At 41.5% G+C, this 15,310-nt stretch overlaps 1 protein-coding gene across 1 annotated transcript; it reads right to left on the minus strand.

Annotated features, from left to right (window-relative positions):
• Positions 1-1,056: 1,056 nt before the first annotated feature.
• Positions 1,057-10,618, minus strand: LOC111169854 (THO complex subunit 3). Its single transcript, XM_022564414.3, has 6 exons — positions 10,289-10,618; positions 9,333-9,489; positions 7,717-7,921; positions 4,216-4,377; positions 3,996-4,096; positions 1,057-1,589 (listed from the first exon to the last, which is right to left on the minus strand). The coding sequence occupies exons 1-6, from the start codon at positions 10,553-10,555 to the stop codon at positions 1,426-1,428; spliced, it is 1,056 nt and encodes a 351-aa protein (XP_022420122.1). The 5' UTR covers positions 10,556-10,618; the 3' UTR covers positions 1,057-1,425.
• Positions 10,619-15,310: the final 4,692 nt, after the last annotated feature.

The raw sequence follows: 15,310 nt of genomic DNA on the forward strand, positions 1-15,310 counted from the left end.
AAACAAGACGAAAAGCCAACCCTCAGAATGGGAGAAAATATTTGCAAACGAATCAACGGACAAAGGATTAATCTCCAAAATATATAAACAGCCCATGCAGCTCAATATTAAAAAAAAAAAAACCCTATCCAAAAATGGGCTGAAGACCTAAATAGACATTTCTCCAAAGAAGAAATACAGATGGCCAAGAGGCACATGAAAAGCTGCTCAACATCACTAATTACTGGAGAAATGCAAACCAAAACTACAATGAGGTATCACCTCACACCAGTTAGAATGGGCATCATCTGAAAATCTACAAACAACAAATGCTGGAGAGAGTGTGGAGAAAAGGGAAGCATCTTGAACTGCTGGTGGGATTGTAAATTGATACAGCCACTATGGAGAACAATATGGAGGTTCCTTAAAAAACTAAAAATAGAACTACCATACAACCCAGTAATCCCACTGCTGGGCATATACCCAGAGAAAACCATAATTCAAAAAGACACACGCACCCCAATGTTTATTGCTGCACTATCTACAATAGCCAGGACATGGAAGCAATCTAAATGCCCATCGACAAGACGAATGGATAAAGAAGATGTGGTACATATATACAATGGAATATTACTCAGCCATAAAAAGGAATGAAATTGGGTTATTTGTAGAGATGTGGATGGATCTAGAGACTGTCATACAGAGTGAAGTAAGTTAGAAAGAGAAAAACAAATATTGTATATTAACACATATATGTGGAACCTAGAAAAATGGTACAGATGAACTGGTTTGCAGGGCAGAAATTGAGACAAAGATGTAGAGAACAAACGTATGGACACCAAGGGGGGAAAGTGGCGGGGGGTGGTCGTCTTGTGATGAATTGGGAGATTGGGATTGACATGTATACACTAATATGTATAAAATGGATAACAAAAAAAAAAAATAAATAAATAAATAAATAAAATAAAATTTAAAAAAACATAAGAAAATAATAATGATAATGTTACCATAATTTTTAAAGTCCTAGAAGTCCCATAATTAAAAAGTCAGTTTTATTAAATGCTCAATTCTCAACAGTAAATGTATTTCTTTTTTATTATAAAAAATCTCCATCCCCGTCTCACCCTTCCTCACCCACCCCTTCAAACTAGGTGGCAAGCAGAAGCAAGCCCAACAAAGTCCACCATATCCCCAAAAGCAGAAAGACAGGACAAGGTATGCTGGTGTCATCACTGCAGAGCCCTCCTGCAGGGGGCAAGGAACGGGAACAGCTACCATAACAAATACGAAGGAGACTGGAATGGGCAGCCTGATAGAAGATTTGTATAATTTATACCAATTTATAAATACTTTAGGTGCCCACCAACTCCAAGAGAACAGACCAAACTAACTATACAATGGAAGCCTGCCTCTGCCTGGGCCTTCTCCATACATCAGGTCCCCCTATCAGGAATCATTAGGAAGCCCAAAAAGTTTCACAGTTCCAGCTTCCCGACTGCTGTCATATTTGCCATCTTTGTCATCACAGGCAAATGCCAGTAGAGGCCTTTTGGGGTGCCAAGCCACGGTGAAGGTGGGGGACTCACACTGTACCTCCCACAACTTGTCTCCTATAAAAATCAATATAGAGAAACCAATCAATACATTAATAATAAGAGACCATACTCGTTAAGCACTTACCTACATTAAATCATTTAATCTGCTTAATAACCCTATAGGATAAGTACAATTACTACCCCATTTTGCAGAGAACACTGAGGCGCAGAGGGGTCACGAGGCAGTGGGTGGCAGAGCAGGATGTGAACGCAGGCCAGTTAACTTAAGAGCCTGTGCTCTGAACCCGATTCTACCCTTCCTGAAAAAACAGCAACAGCAGCTGTTTGTTGAGCACCCCTTATGAATCAGATGGATTATACTTTATCTTAATAAAGTATAATGACAATCCAGCAAGGCAAGTAATGATTTTAAACCCCATTTTATAAAGAAACAGGTGACTGAACAGTTAAGTCACACCTCAAGGAAGCAGCAGGGGAAATAAAAAGGGAAACAGCAGAGTCAGCACAGGAAGTCAGTCTGTTTCCAAAGCCACAGATCTTTCTACTAAACCACAATGACTTGCAAATAGATTTCTTTTTCCAAAAATTTTTCTTCCTACTTGTGGAAGTTAAACATAATTTTTCCAAAGCCATTTTTTTTAGTCCTGCTTAACATTTTTTCAACCTTAGAGTTAAGATTAATGTAGTAAAATGTTCACAGTGTGGTGCTGATTTAAAAATGCATGATACACTGAATTATACACTTCAAACTGGTCAGCTATATGGTATGTGAATTGTATTTGAATAAAGCTGTTTATATATATATATATATATATATATACACACACACATATGCATATATACATATGTGTGTGTATGTGTATAAAGAAGATTTTTTTATTGAAGTATAGTTGATTTACAATACTGTGTTAGTTTCAGGTGTAGAGCATGTACAGCAAAGTGATTTAGTTTTGATTTGTTTTTTTTCTTTTTTTTCCAGATCACTTTCCATTACAGGTTATTACAAGATATTGAATATAGTTCCCTGCAGTATACAGTGAATCCTTGTTGCTTATTTATTTTACATAGAGTAGTTTGTACCTGTTAATCCCATACTCCTAATTTATCCCTCCCCCCACTCCCTTTCCCTTTTAGTAAACCATGTTTGTTTTCTATGTCTGTGAGTCTGTTTCTGCTTTGTATATAGTTGTTTTTTTTCTTTTAAGTAATCTATTTCAGGGACAGTTAACCACTCTTCATAATGCTAGGATATGGCAATCTATAGCCACATGTCTGAGCAAATTTCTGTGTTACACAGACATAAAAAATGGTGTCGGAGGCTGCTACTCCCCTTCCATTTCCCTTTCGGCCTTTAACTCCATGCATGCGTTGCTGCTGCGAGTAAACACTGCAATAACTCTTCTGTAAGGAAGTTTGGTTCCTGACAAGATGTGAGCAGTTTGGACTCAGCAATCCCAATTTTACCCGAAAGGATTACTACATAAGTAAAATGATACTCATCAAAGAATCATTTATAATGGTGTAAAGACCAGAAGCCATCTAAGAGTGGGGCAGCTTAGGTATATACTGGTATAGCCAATGGAATTCTAAACCCCATTAAAAACAGCAGTAGAGCTCAACAGCCATCGCCATGTAAGAAGCTGTAAGATCCTGCAGGTGAGGAGGGAGGGCCCCGGAGCAGCAGGAGAGCACGCCTGCATCACATGAACACGAGGGGACATGAAGGAGCTGCATGTCTGGATGGCTGGACAATGCTCACCAAAATGCTATCAAGAGTGGCACTCTTTAAATCGTGGAATGTCAAGCTTTTTACTTTCTTTGAAGTTTTCTATATAGTTTGAATTCTTTTAATAAAGTATCATGTATTTCCAAAAACAATAAAGCTGCTTTAAAAAATAAATCTGGAGAAATTCTTTTGTAAAATGAATACTCACCTCTCATTTTTCTATTTTCAAGTTCTGTTTTGTTGCTTTTTAAAACAAATCACATCTATTTTAATAATTTCTTAAATTATAAAATGTATATATGTATTTTTTAAGTCCACATACAGGCAAAAGATAGAAATATTCCGCAATGCTAAAAGAGGTTGTATTTAAATGGTGGGATCATTCACTCATTCATCCATCCATCCATTTATTCATTCATTCTTCTCCCTTTCTGTATTTTAAAAATTTTGTTATAATGGAAGAATTAAAACTGAATAAAATGTAAAATATTTTCTTTAATCACTCTCTTTCAGACCTGCCCCTTTCTTTCCTAACTCTTTGCTCCCTCCATTACCTGACTACAATAGTCATAATAAACAAACTTGCCTTAAGGAGTTTGTGCTAATGCTGGCATTTATGCTAATACCCATTTATACTAATGCTGGCCAAGTAGTAATGAGCAGAGATGAAAACACATGACAGGAGAAGGCCTGATGGCCAGAAATGAAAGACAGAGGAGTCTCATTATAGTTACCTGTCTCTACTTCAGCAATGTCGATGAAATGATCTTCCGATGCCGATGCCAGCATTTTCCCATCATGGCTAAAACTGAGGGTCCTCACAGGCCAATCCAGCCTATAACAGAGTAGACAGAGGAGACATTAAAATATCCCAGTGAGAGGAGGGCCCAGTTTCACCCAACATGACATAAAACAAATTTATCCAACAAGGAAAGTGCTGGCAGAGTTGCTTACCTGGAAAAGCACCGAACACACACTAACTCATCTACATCCCAGAGGCTGACCAAAGCATCTGCGCTTCCTGTGGCAAAATACTTCCCCATGGGATCAAACTTGATACAGATGCAGTTGGATGGATGGGCGTTGATAGACTGCACAGGCTTCAGCTCTGGGTAGCTGAGAAACAAGACAAACAGCAATCAAACTGGGGGAAGAGGACCGTGGTACTAAGACGGTAAGAGGAGGCACTAAGAAGAAAATGGAAGTAAGACAACAGAACAAATATCAAAGACTGGAATTTCAAAACAACTTTCCTGAAATAAAAAGATGTCAAACAATACACTGAAACACCACATACCTGAGAATATGAACCCAGACTAACCAACAAGAAGACGTATAGTAGTAAAATTACTGGACTTTAAATTAGATTGTCATCAGACTTTTTGACAGTAACACTTTATGCGAAAAGAAAATGGAGTAACATACTTAAGATACACCAGCAAGAATATATGAATTGAAATGTTTATATCTAGCGAAACTATTAATTATAAAAAGTTCAAATAATAAGCACAATATAATAAAGTATCTTTTTTTTTTTCTTTGCGGCACGCAGGCCTCTCACTGTTGTGGCCTCTCCCGTTGCGGAGCACAGGCTCCGGACGCGCAGGCTCAGCGGCCATGGCTCACGGGCCCAGCCGTTCCGCGGCATGTGGGTTCTTCCCGGACAGGGGCACGAACCCGTGTCCCCTGCATGGGCAGGCGGACTCTCAACCACTGCGCCACCAGGGAAGCCCCATAAAGTATCTTAAAATTTTAGAAGTATATAAGCTATAATAAGTATGAACTCAGGGAATCTTGTTCCCCTGAACTCTTCCTGAGGAATCAAAACTGGAAAGTGAGTTTTGACAATCAGTGACTAGAGATGTACCAGACTTACCAGGCTGGTAATGAGCATTAAATACGTAGTTTCTTGTGGAAATTATATTATGTTTAAGGTATAATATGTAATAGCTGTATAATCTGACAATATATAGTACTATTTTTTTTAATGGAGGAAGAATGAGGAAAGCATATTCAAAAAGCAAAATTTACTATTTTAAGCAATCATATTGGTGATGGTGGTGGTGGTAGTATTGTTACTCTGAAATATCTGTATGTGTAACAAGGGATGAAGGTAATAAGCAACCATGGGATATTCAAATTCTATAATCCCCTGCATCTCTGAGAACCAGAGCACTCAGTTTGGAAGGAAAGAGATTTTAACTGGAAGTTATCAGTATGAATTCACAAAGTATTTTATCTTTAAGGTATATACAATACATATACTTCTTAGCTCTGTCCACTGGAAAGGTCTATAAACAGTCAACCCAACAATATGGACATTCCTAGCTCCAATATTATTTTCTAGTAGAAGAATCCAGGAATTCTCAGAATTTTCTGATTAAAGATTTGAGGCAGGAAAAACACAAGATGAACCTGGCATATCTTGTCATACCAGAGAGCAAGAAACTGAAGACTAATAGGATTATGTCAAAAAAAAAAAAAGAAAAAACGACTCAGGAACCAACTTGAAGAGGATCCCATTTGCCAAAAATAAGATAATTTGAGCTTCAATAAGGATAATGATTACGATAGACTGAAACACTTCTACCATGCTTAAATCCATGAGTCCATAATGATTCTTTTTTATTTAAAAAACCCTAGGTGATCATCTTTGGAGGTGACAGAGAACTAACTCATTACCTAATGACAAAGGGAAAGAATCAACCATTTATCCTGCTTTCTCTAAATGAACTATATTCCTGGGTAACCAAACAGATTAGAGGAAATGTCTCTTAAATTCCAACAAATAAGCAAGCATTTGGAATCAGCAAAATCCAGACTGGGACAAGCTCCACAGGTTAACAGCCTGCTTTTTCAACAGCTAAGTTCTAAGTAAAAGAAAGGGATGGAGGGGGACTCCGTAGTTTAGCTGACTTAAAAGGCATATCAAACTTTTTTAAGTGGGCAAAATTAGAGTATCTAGAGATGCACACTTGGTAGCTAAAACTACAAAGAAATATTATAAAAATCAAGACTGTTTTGGGGGGAGGGAGTTTTGATTAGGAAGGACAAAGCCCATGGCAAGACTTCTGAGGTGGCCAGCAAAGTACTATTTCTTGACCTGGTGGAGTTACACAGGTGTTAAGCATATAATAGTTCATTAAGCTACACATTTATATTTCATGGTTTTCTGTATCTGTTTTATTTTCTAATAAAAAAGCTTAAAAAAAACAACAACAAGAAACACTGCCTGCAGAATAAAGTTCAAATTGCTATGCATAGAATTCCAGACCCAAATAACCTGGTCTCAAATTATACTTCAGCTTTATCTTCCCGTTTCAGGACGTCTCTCTTCAGACACTTTATCTGCCACCACTCCCAGCAACCCTGATCTACCAACTACTCTCTAAATAAATCATGCTAATTCTCACTTGTTTTGTCCATTGTGCAGTTCCCTTTTGCTGATTCTTAAAATTCAACTAATCTTTCAAGGTCAAGCTCAGAAGCTGCCTCCTTCAACCCCCAACTGCCACAATCAATATAAGTTTCTTTCCTTGGGATTCTACAGCAAACTCCCAGCCTCTCACACAGAGCCTATTTCACTCTGCCTTGCATTGCTCACCCAAGATAACAGAAAGAACAGAATCAGACAGATCTCAATTTCAATTCCACAGTTTCATTCATTTAGAGGATATTCACTGAGATCCTAATTTTGTGTAGCAGATACTGGGCTAGGCACTAGGGGTTTAACAGTAAACAAGTTAAATACAGTCCCTACCTTCATGGAGTTTACAGTCTAATGGAAGATATAGAGAAATAAACATGCAATTATAATGTAGAATGAGAAATGCTTCCAACAGGAAGTACACAAAATAAGTTTCTAACCTTGGGGGTGAAGATGGCTTCCCTGGAGGGGAAGTGATATTTAAGTGGAGACTTTAAGGGTACGAATTAGCTATAATTCCAAATGCATCCAGTTCTAGTGCTCACCAGCTGACTAGTGACTCAGAGTCCCTGATCCTCATCTGTGAAATGGGAAGCACACCATCGACTCCCTAGGATTTCTCTGAGGACTCAGTGAAATATAAGATGCCTAGTTCAAAGGTGCTCAAGAGAGGTTAGAATTCTTTATTACTACAGTTGAACCTTGAACAAGAAGGTTAGGGGTGCCAATTCTCTGCACAGTCAAAAATCTACACATAACTTAGTTGGTCCTCTGTATCCACGGTTCCTCTGTATCCAAGGTTCCACATCCCAGATTCAACCAACCCCGGATCAGGTAGGACTGTAATATTTGCTCTTGAAAAAATCCACATATAAGTGGAACGGAGCAGTTCAAATCCGTGTTGTTCAAAGGTCAACTGTATTAGTCCTTTTGGGTCCTTCAAAATAGACTCACATCTAATTCACCTTGGTATCCACCACAGCACCCAGTGCAAAGATATGACAGTCCCTTCAGCTAGAACCCCTCACCTGAGTATGTTGATACAACCATTGCCATTTGTCAGGAAGAACATGTTATTGTCATTGTTCCAGGAGATTTCATTGACCTCAAACTTGAACTGCTCCTCCGCTTTGGAACGGTGTGTCTTGGCATCAATGAACGTCACCACATCATCCTTGTTGCCTACAGCAATGGTCTGTCCATCGGGACTCCAGCAGATATTGATGTTCTCCCCTGGGAACCCACACATAACCAGCAAGATAATGTTAGCCCATGATCTTCCAGAAGTTTATTTTGTTATCACAGAAAAACTAGAGCTATTGCCAGAGCTCATTCACTAAGGTCCTCGTCAACAGAAGGGAACTACCACTTACAGATCAACTGGGAGTCCAGCACATTCATCTACAAATGTCCCCCTTTAGTTCTCACGTTTCTTTAAGGGACACTTTTTACCCCCATTTTACAGATGAAAAAATGGAAGAGAAATGAGCCAAAGTGTCAAAGCTGTGAAGTAACAGAGCCAAGGTCTAAACCCAGACTTGACACCAAAGCCTCTAACTCTTACACCAGCACTTCCCAAACTCCAGTCATTCACATGCCATTTTCACAATTTTTGTACTATTCATGTAACAGCTATATTTTTCTTCACTCAACATTTTTATTAAAATTGACCCCCCAAATTTTTACTTAAATAGCTTTCCTTTAGCAATAAATTCTATGGGTTAGTTCTTTTTTTCTAGTAGGCATTAAAATATATACACAATCAGTTTTTAATGTTCATCCATATACCACCTAAATCACTCACATATCACCAGTTGTCTAGTTGGGGAAACCACATCATTCCACCTCCAGGTACAAGTCTTGCCAATAAAGTCCAGTAGCCCACACTGAATACATCAATTAAAAATTTCATCAACTTTACTGATTCTAAGATGCATATTTTTTCACACTTTATTACCTACAATGTATCTTAGAATGCATCAGGATACATCTCAAAATTTTCGGTGTATCATGACTATATGATAAATAAAACTTTATTTTCTTTCCTAATGGTCCATAAAATACTGATGCATCTTATAATCAATAACATCTTAGTCAATAAAATTTAATAAAGGGCCTCAAGGTTTATAAGGTAATACGTGGTGAAAAACAGTCTGTAAATGTAATTCACAACTTCCAGGTCATTTTCTCCCAGACCATCAAAGCCATTTATTCCAAGATCAGCCATTCTAGCCTATCAGCAGTTTCCCAAATTCTCCATTCCTTTGCACATGCTCTTCCCTGCTAGAGCTGCTCACCCAATGCACCCTGACCACTAAATCTATATGGCTACCCTAAGAGTTTGCTCAAATTCTGTGAGGCCCTCCCTATCTCCCCCAGGCAGACTTAAGCATTTCCATTCTGGGTATCTACTTTGTAGACTTCTCCGTTATAGGATGACCACGTCATATTACGTTAGTGTTTTTTTTATACATATGTCTCTCTCCTTGCACTAAACCCTAATATCCTTGGAGCTGGAAACTGTCTTATTCAGCTCAGGATGTCCTATACCTACAGGGTCATGCACAGAGAAGATACTTGCAAAATGCTTGTTGAATGACTATAAGTAGCTTATCTTCCTACTGCCCACTCTCTGAATAGTCACCTTTAGTGTTCACAGTGGCAATGCATTTTGTAGTCCTCACATCCCAGATGCGAATGGTTTTGTCTCCAGATGCAGTGACAAAGAGATCAGGATTACTTGGATGCCAACAGAGCTGGTCCACACTATCCCCATGTCCCCGATAATTGTTTTCTTTGACCTGAAAGAACAGAATACAGATGTCACTTCACCCATATGTACCTGCCTCCCCATGTAACTTCTCAACCTTATTTAAACAGAGCTATCTTGTGACCAACAAAAGTTTGGGTAATTAGAGAGTCAAATCCTTCCAAGCCTCTTCCCCCAAACTCCTTCCAATATCCTCCCTCCCTTCCTCCCCAATCAGTCTGAACTGTTCTGAGGATGGGTTCCACATCAATGCCCTTACTCTTTTGCTCTCCCTGGCCTTCCTCCTTCTTTCTGGTTTTCTACCCTTACTCTGCCACCAAGGGGTCCCAACCCACCTGCTCATTGCCATGGAGGCCCTATCATTTTCAGAGAGGCCCTCCTTACCACCACAGTGAGCCCACCACCACTGCCCCTAGCCACCCCTCACCACCACACAATTCCTCCCACCACTCTCCCACACCCCCACCATCCTCCTCACCGCCCATCCATCCATCCTCCTCACCCCCGGTCTTCACTATCCCCGCACCGCGACTCCCCGCTCATCTTCACACCTCCTTACTACTACACTCCCTACACACGGCCACCTTCCCTAACCACCAGTCCTCCTCTCCAGCATCCCCATCTTCACCCCCTACCACCCCAGCCCGTTCACCCCCTCCTCACCCTCATACTCCTCTGTCTCGCATCACACACGCCCCTCGTCTCCACACCCCTTCACCCTCCTCCCCTCTCCTCACCTCCACACTCCTCACCCCCGTTCTCTCCTTGCCACCACACCTCGCTTTACCACAGTCCTTCTCCCTAGCCTGGGCCGGGTCCTAGCGGCTCACCAACCGGTCCTTCTCCAGCAGGAAGACGCTGGCCGTCTTGTCGAAGGACCCCGAGGCCAGGCGACGCCCGTCGCAGCTCCAGGCCACCGAGTGCACCTTGGCGCTGTGGGCCGGGAACTCGCGCGTCTTGCTGTGGCCGCGGAACAGCTCCTGCATCCCGAGCACGTAGCGTGTCGGGCCGCTGTTCACTGAGCACCAGGGAGCCATCGAGCCAGGACCGCTCTGGCCCAGCGCCGAGGGCCCCAAGGACGCCGCGGGGATCGCCATGCCGAGCGGCCGGACACCGGCTGGGTTGACTCTGCGGGACTGCAGTCAGCCCTGCCGCCGCCGCCGCACGCATGCGCGCGGGAGAGCGCCCACTCTTCCGCGCAGCCGCACTGTGGACCATCCAGGAGGGACTACAAGTCCCAGCCTGCAGCGCGCGCCCGCTTTTGCCTTTTCAAATAGTCAGGGTTCCACTTTAAGTTTTCTTTACAAATAACGGTTAGAAGGTTTTTAGGGTCTTTATTTTCCCCTTACCTACTACTTGGTATATATATTTGTATCCCTGTTTAATCGAAGAAATAAACCAACGCAATTCTTCTAAACCTCCGTTTGCCGTCAGTCAGAAACACCTTTTTTCTAGGGTTGCTCCCCACCTGTCAGCCACATGCTGAAGGCTCTCAATTTCTTGCTGGAGAAGGACGAGCTGGTGAACTTGTGCCGGGTAAAGGGCTAGGAGTTTGTAGGGGCGGGAGGAAGGAGGAGGAGAGGAGGAGGTAGGATGGGAGGGGAGGGGGGAGAGGGGAGGGGAGGGGGGGAGGGGAGGGGAGGGGGAGGGGAGGGGAGGGGAGGGGAGGGGGAGGGGGAGGGGAGGGGAGGGGAGGGGAGGGGGAGGGGAGGGGGGAGGGGAGGGGGAGGGGGAGGGGAGGGGGAGGGGGAGGGGAGGGGGAGGGGGAGGGGAGGGGGAGGGGAGGGGAGGGGGAGGGGAGGGGGAGGGGAGGGGGAGGGGGAGGGGAGGAAAGAGAGGTGGAGGTGTTGGGAAGGGGTTTGGAGATGTTTTTAAATATACAAATTCTTTGTTTTTAGAAGGGGCTATATTCACATGATCATATATGCAAAAATATATAAGATACAGAGTGAAAAGTAAATGTCTGCCTGTGTCATGCCCTTTAGACTATTCCCCACACTTCACACCCATACCTTCCAAAAAATATTGTTAAATTTCTTTTGTGGCCTTCCAGAGATAGTTTAAGTGTAAATAAGCACCTTGGGAGAGGTAGATAGGTGTGTGTGTATCCTACCCCACCCCTCAAAATGGTAGAATTCCTTACATAACTTGTTTTCTATGGTAAACACCTGTAAGAAATCATTTCTTATCAGTATATGCATATGTCTCATTCTTTTCATGGATGCAGTCTTTAATGATATAGATGCATAATAGTTTATTTGACTGATCCCTTTGGTGGACATTTTGTGTCCATGATTCGCTTTTAGGACAATACTGCAGTGAACATCCCTATACAAACTTCATTGTGCACATATGCACTTTTTTATTTGAATAAATATTGCCAAAACACCTGAAGAAGTTCTAACAATCTACATTTCCACCAGCTGCATGGGAGAGTGTCATAAGGTCCTAAATACTAAGTGAGTCCTCATATAAAGCACAAGGTTCTGAGAGGGACCTTAGGAAATGAGGCCCTTTTCTTTCCCCAATTCACTTCCCTACCCCTTTAAAACTAGAAATTCTTGGAGACTTCAAAGCTTTTTAGACTCCAAAGAATATTGATGACATCACTAAGATCTTGGGGTGGGAGATTATTTGGTATCTAGTTTTCCCTCCTTAGCTTTCATTTTCAGGAATCTTCTTCATATGCTCGCATGTTTTTTTTCCTACATACACTGAGAATTTATATCTCTTGGTCCCAGATAAGGACACTGAAGAAAGAAGAGGTAAAATGTCCTGCTCCAGGTCACATGGCTGGTATTAGAGGTACTGACTTCAAATTCTACACTCTGATTCTTAGTATCTGAAACCTCTAGGTTATAAATGTAATTCTTTGAATTTCTGTATTAATTCTGTATTTTTGTATGTTATGTGTTTTTTATTTCATTTTCCCTGAGTTCTTTTTCTATATTCTTTAAACACAAATGTTAGAACCTCAGTTGTGATAAGTGTATCCCACTGCTCTTCACTGAGACAGTTGTAATAGCACATTTCTGGGGACTATGAGACTGAAGTCAGAGAGTCTCAAAGAGACAAAATTCAGGGGAACAGAGGCATGGGCCATTTTTTAAAAAACTTTTTGTTTGGAAAAACTAACAAATTTACAGAAAAGTTGCAAGAGTAGTAAGAGCGCTGTTATTCCCATGGCCCAGGTTCACCTGGTTTTAGCATTTGTTCCATTAGTTGTGTCTATACATACACGTATTACTCTTTTGAGTAAGTTGCATACATCATTATTCTTTACACCTAAAGATTTCAATGAGTATTTCCGAAGAATAAGGATATTCTGTTTCCTATCCCTAGCATAGTTATAAACTTTGGTAATTTGAACAGTAACATAGAATTTAATCTACTGTCTGTATTTCAATTGTGTCAGTTTACCCACTAATATCCTTAGAGCATTTTTCTTCCTCCAGTACAAGATCTAGTCTAGGATTTTATACTGTATCATGTCTCCTTAGTCTCCTTGAATCTATATAAAAATTCCCCAGCATTTCCATGCTATTACGATCTTCACATTTTTTGAAAAATATAGTCGATGGACCATTGTTATAGTCCCTTCTGCAACCCAGAAATTCTCTTTGGGAGCTGATCTTTGCTCAGACTCTGCAGGATGTTTTTATATATGGGTGTCATAGGAACTTGAGTCATTCAGGGCAGAATCAGATCAAAAATAATAATTCCAGGGGCTTCCCTGGTGGCACGGTGGTTGAGAATCTGCCTGCTAATGGAGAGGACATGGGTTCGAGCCCTGGTCTGGGAGGATCCCACATGCCGCGGAGCAACTAGGCCCGAGAGCCACAACTACTGAGCCTGAGCGTCTGGAGCCTGTGCTACTCAACAAGAGAGGCCGCAACAGTGAGAGGCCCGCGCACCGCGATGAAGAGTGGCCCCCGCTTGCCACAACTGGAGATAGCCCTCACACAGAAATGAAGACCCAACACAGCAAAAATAAATAAATTAATTAATAAACTCCTACCCCCAACATCTAAAAGAATAAAATAATAATGATAATAATTCCAGAAATGCCAGGATGTGTAGAGGGAATTTTCAGGGGCCGAGGGAGACATCCTACAGTGAAGGAACAGTAGATAAGGAAGGAGGGGGGCTTGAAGTATAAGTCCTTTGTTGGTGGGGGACTTTGGAGAAGCTGCTGTTGCAAAAGAAAACAGGAAGGAGCATGTCACTTCTGGCAAATCTTCAACGTATAGGTGTGTATCAGTTTAACCAGAGAAGCAAACTAGTGAAAGATATATATTACAGAGATTTATTGCAAGAAATTATTTTATACCACTGTGGGGGTTAGGTAGGCAAGTCTGAAATCCATAGAGCAGGCCATCAGAATGGACAGGCTGGAACTCTCAGGCACTGGCTGAAGGTACTTTCCACAGGTGGGATTTGTTCCCTCAGGGAAGTCTGAGTGCTGCCTTAAAGGCCTTTCGACTGATTGACTCAGGCCCACCCAGATTATATAAAATAATCTCTTTTATTTAAAGTCAACTGATTATGGATCACATCTATAAAATACTTTCATGGAAATATCTAGATTAGTGTTTGATTGACTAACTGGGGACTGTAGCCTAGCCAAGCTGACACATCAAAAAGACCATTATGGGGTGGGAGAGGTTTGGGTCTCCTGGGCAAGGTAGACTCATTACAAAGGTCAGAGAAGTGAGGAAATCAAACTAAGGAAAGGATACAGAGCTTGATTTTAGCAGCTTAGAATTTTAATTATAAAGGTATTACATTTCTATCATATTACCTAGGTAATATTGGAAACTAAAGCAGATTCCCGCACCCAAAAAAATGACCTCATCACTTATTGTACAAACTGTTTAGGGAGGATTCTGAGAAGATGGCAGAGTAGAAAGAATCACGAATCTGTCTCCCCACATAGACAACAGTTGCACTAGAAGAATCTGTCTGATGTAACTGTTTTGGAACTCTGAGTAACAGGGGGGAAAAAAAGATTGAAGAAAAATGAACAGAGCCTGAGGAACCTGTGGGACACTATCAAGTGTACCAACGTATGTGTTGTTTGGCGGGGCGGGGGAGGGGGGTCCCAGAGGGGGAAGAAAGAGATAAAGGGGCAGAGAAAGTATTTAAATAAATAATGACTGGAAATTTCCCAAATTCGATGAAAGATAAATATCCAAGAAGCTCAACAAATTCCAAGTAAGATGAACTCAAAGAGACCCACACTGAGATAGATTATAATCAAACTTTCAAATGCCAGGATGGATAAAACAAATGGTGGGGGAGGGATAAATTACGAATTTGGGATTAACAGATACACACTACCATATATAAAATAGATAAACAACAAAGACCTACTGTATAGTACAGGGAACTACATTCAATATCTTGTAATAACCTAAATGGAAACAATCTTAAAAAGAGTACATATATAGGGGCTTCCCTGGTGGCACAGTGGTTAAGAATCCGCCTGCCAGTGCAGGGGACACAGGTTCGAGCCCTGGTCCAGGAAGATCCCACATGCCATGGAACAGCTAAGCCCGTGCACCACAACTACAGAGCCTGCACTCTAGAGCCCACGAGCCACAGCTGCTGAGCCCGTGTGCCACAACTACTGAAGCCCGATCACCTACAGCCCATGCTCCACAACAAAAGAAGCAACCGCAATGAGAAGCCCGCACACCACAGTGAAGGGTAGCCCCCGCTCACCGCAACTAGAGAAAGCCTGCACACAGCAACAAAGACCCAACGCAGCCAAAAATAAATAAATAAGTTTATTTTTTAAAAAAGAGTACATATATATATGAAACTGATTCACTTTGCTGTACACGGAACAC

Source organism: Delphinapterus leucas, chromosome 3 (assembly GCF_059928025.1).
Source record: "Delphinapterus leucas isolate spDelLeu-1000000601 "Yukka" chromosome 3, BTC_Dleu_Yukka2, whole genome shotgun sequence".
NCBI lineage: Eukaryota > Metazoa > Chordata > Mammalia > Artiodactyla > Monodontidae > Delphinapterus > Delphinapterus leucas.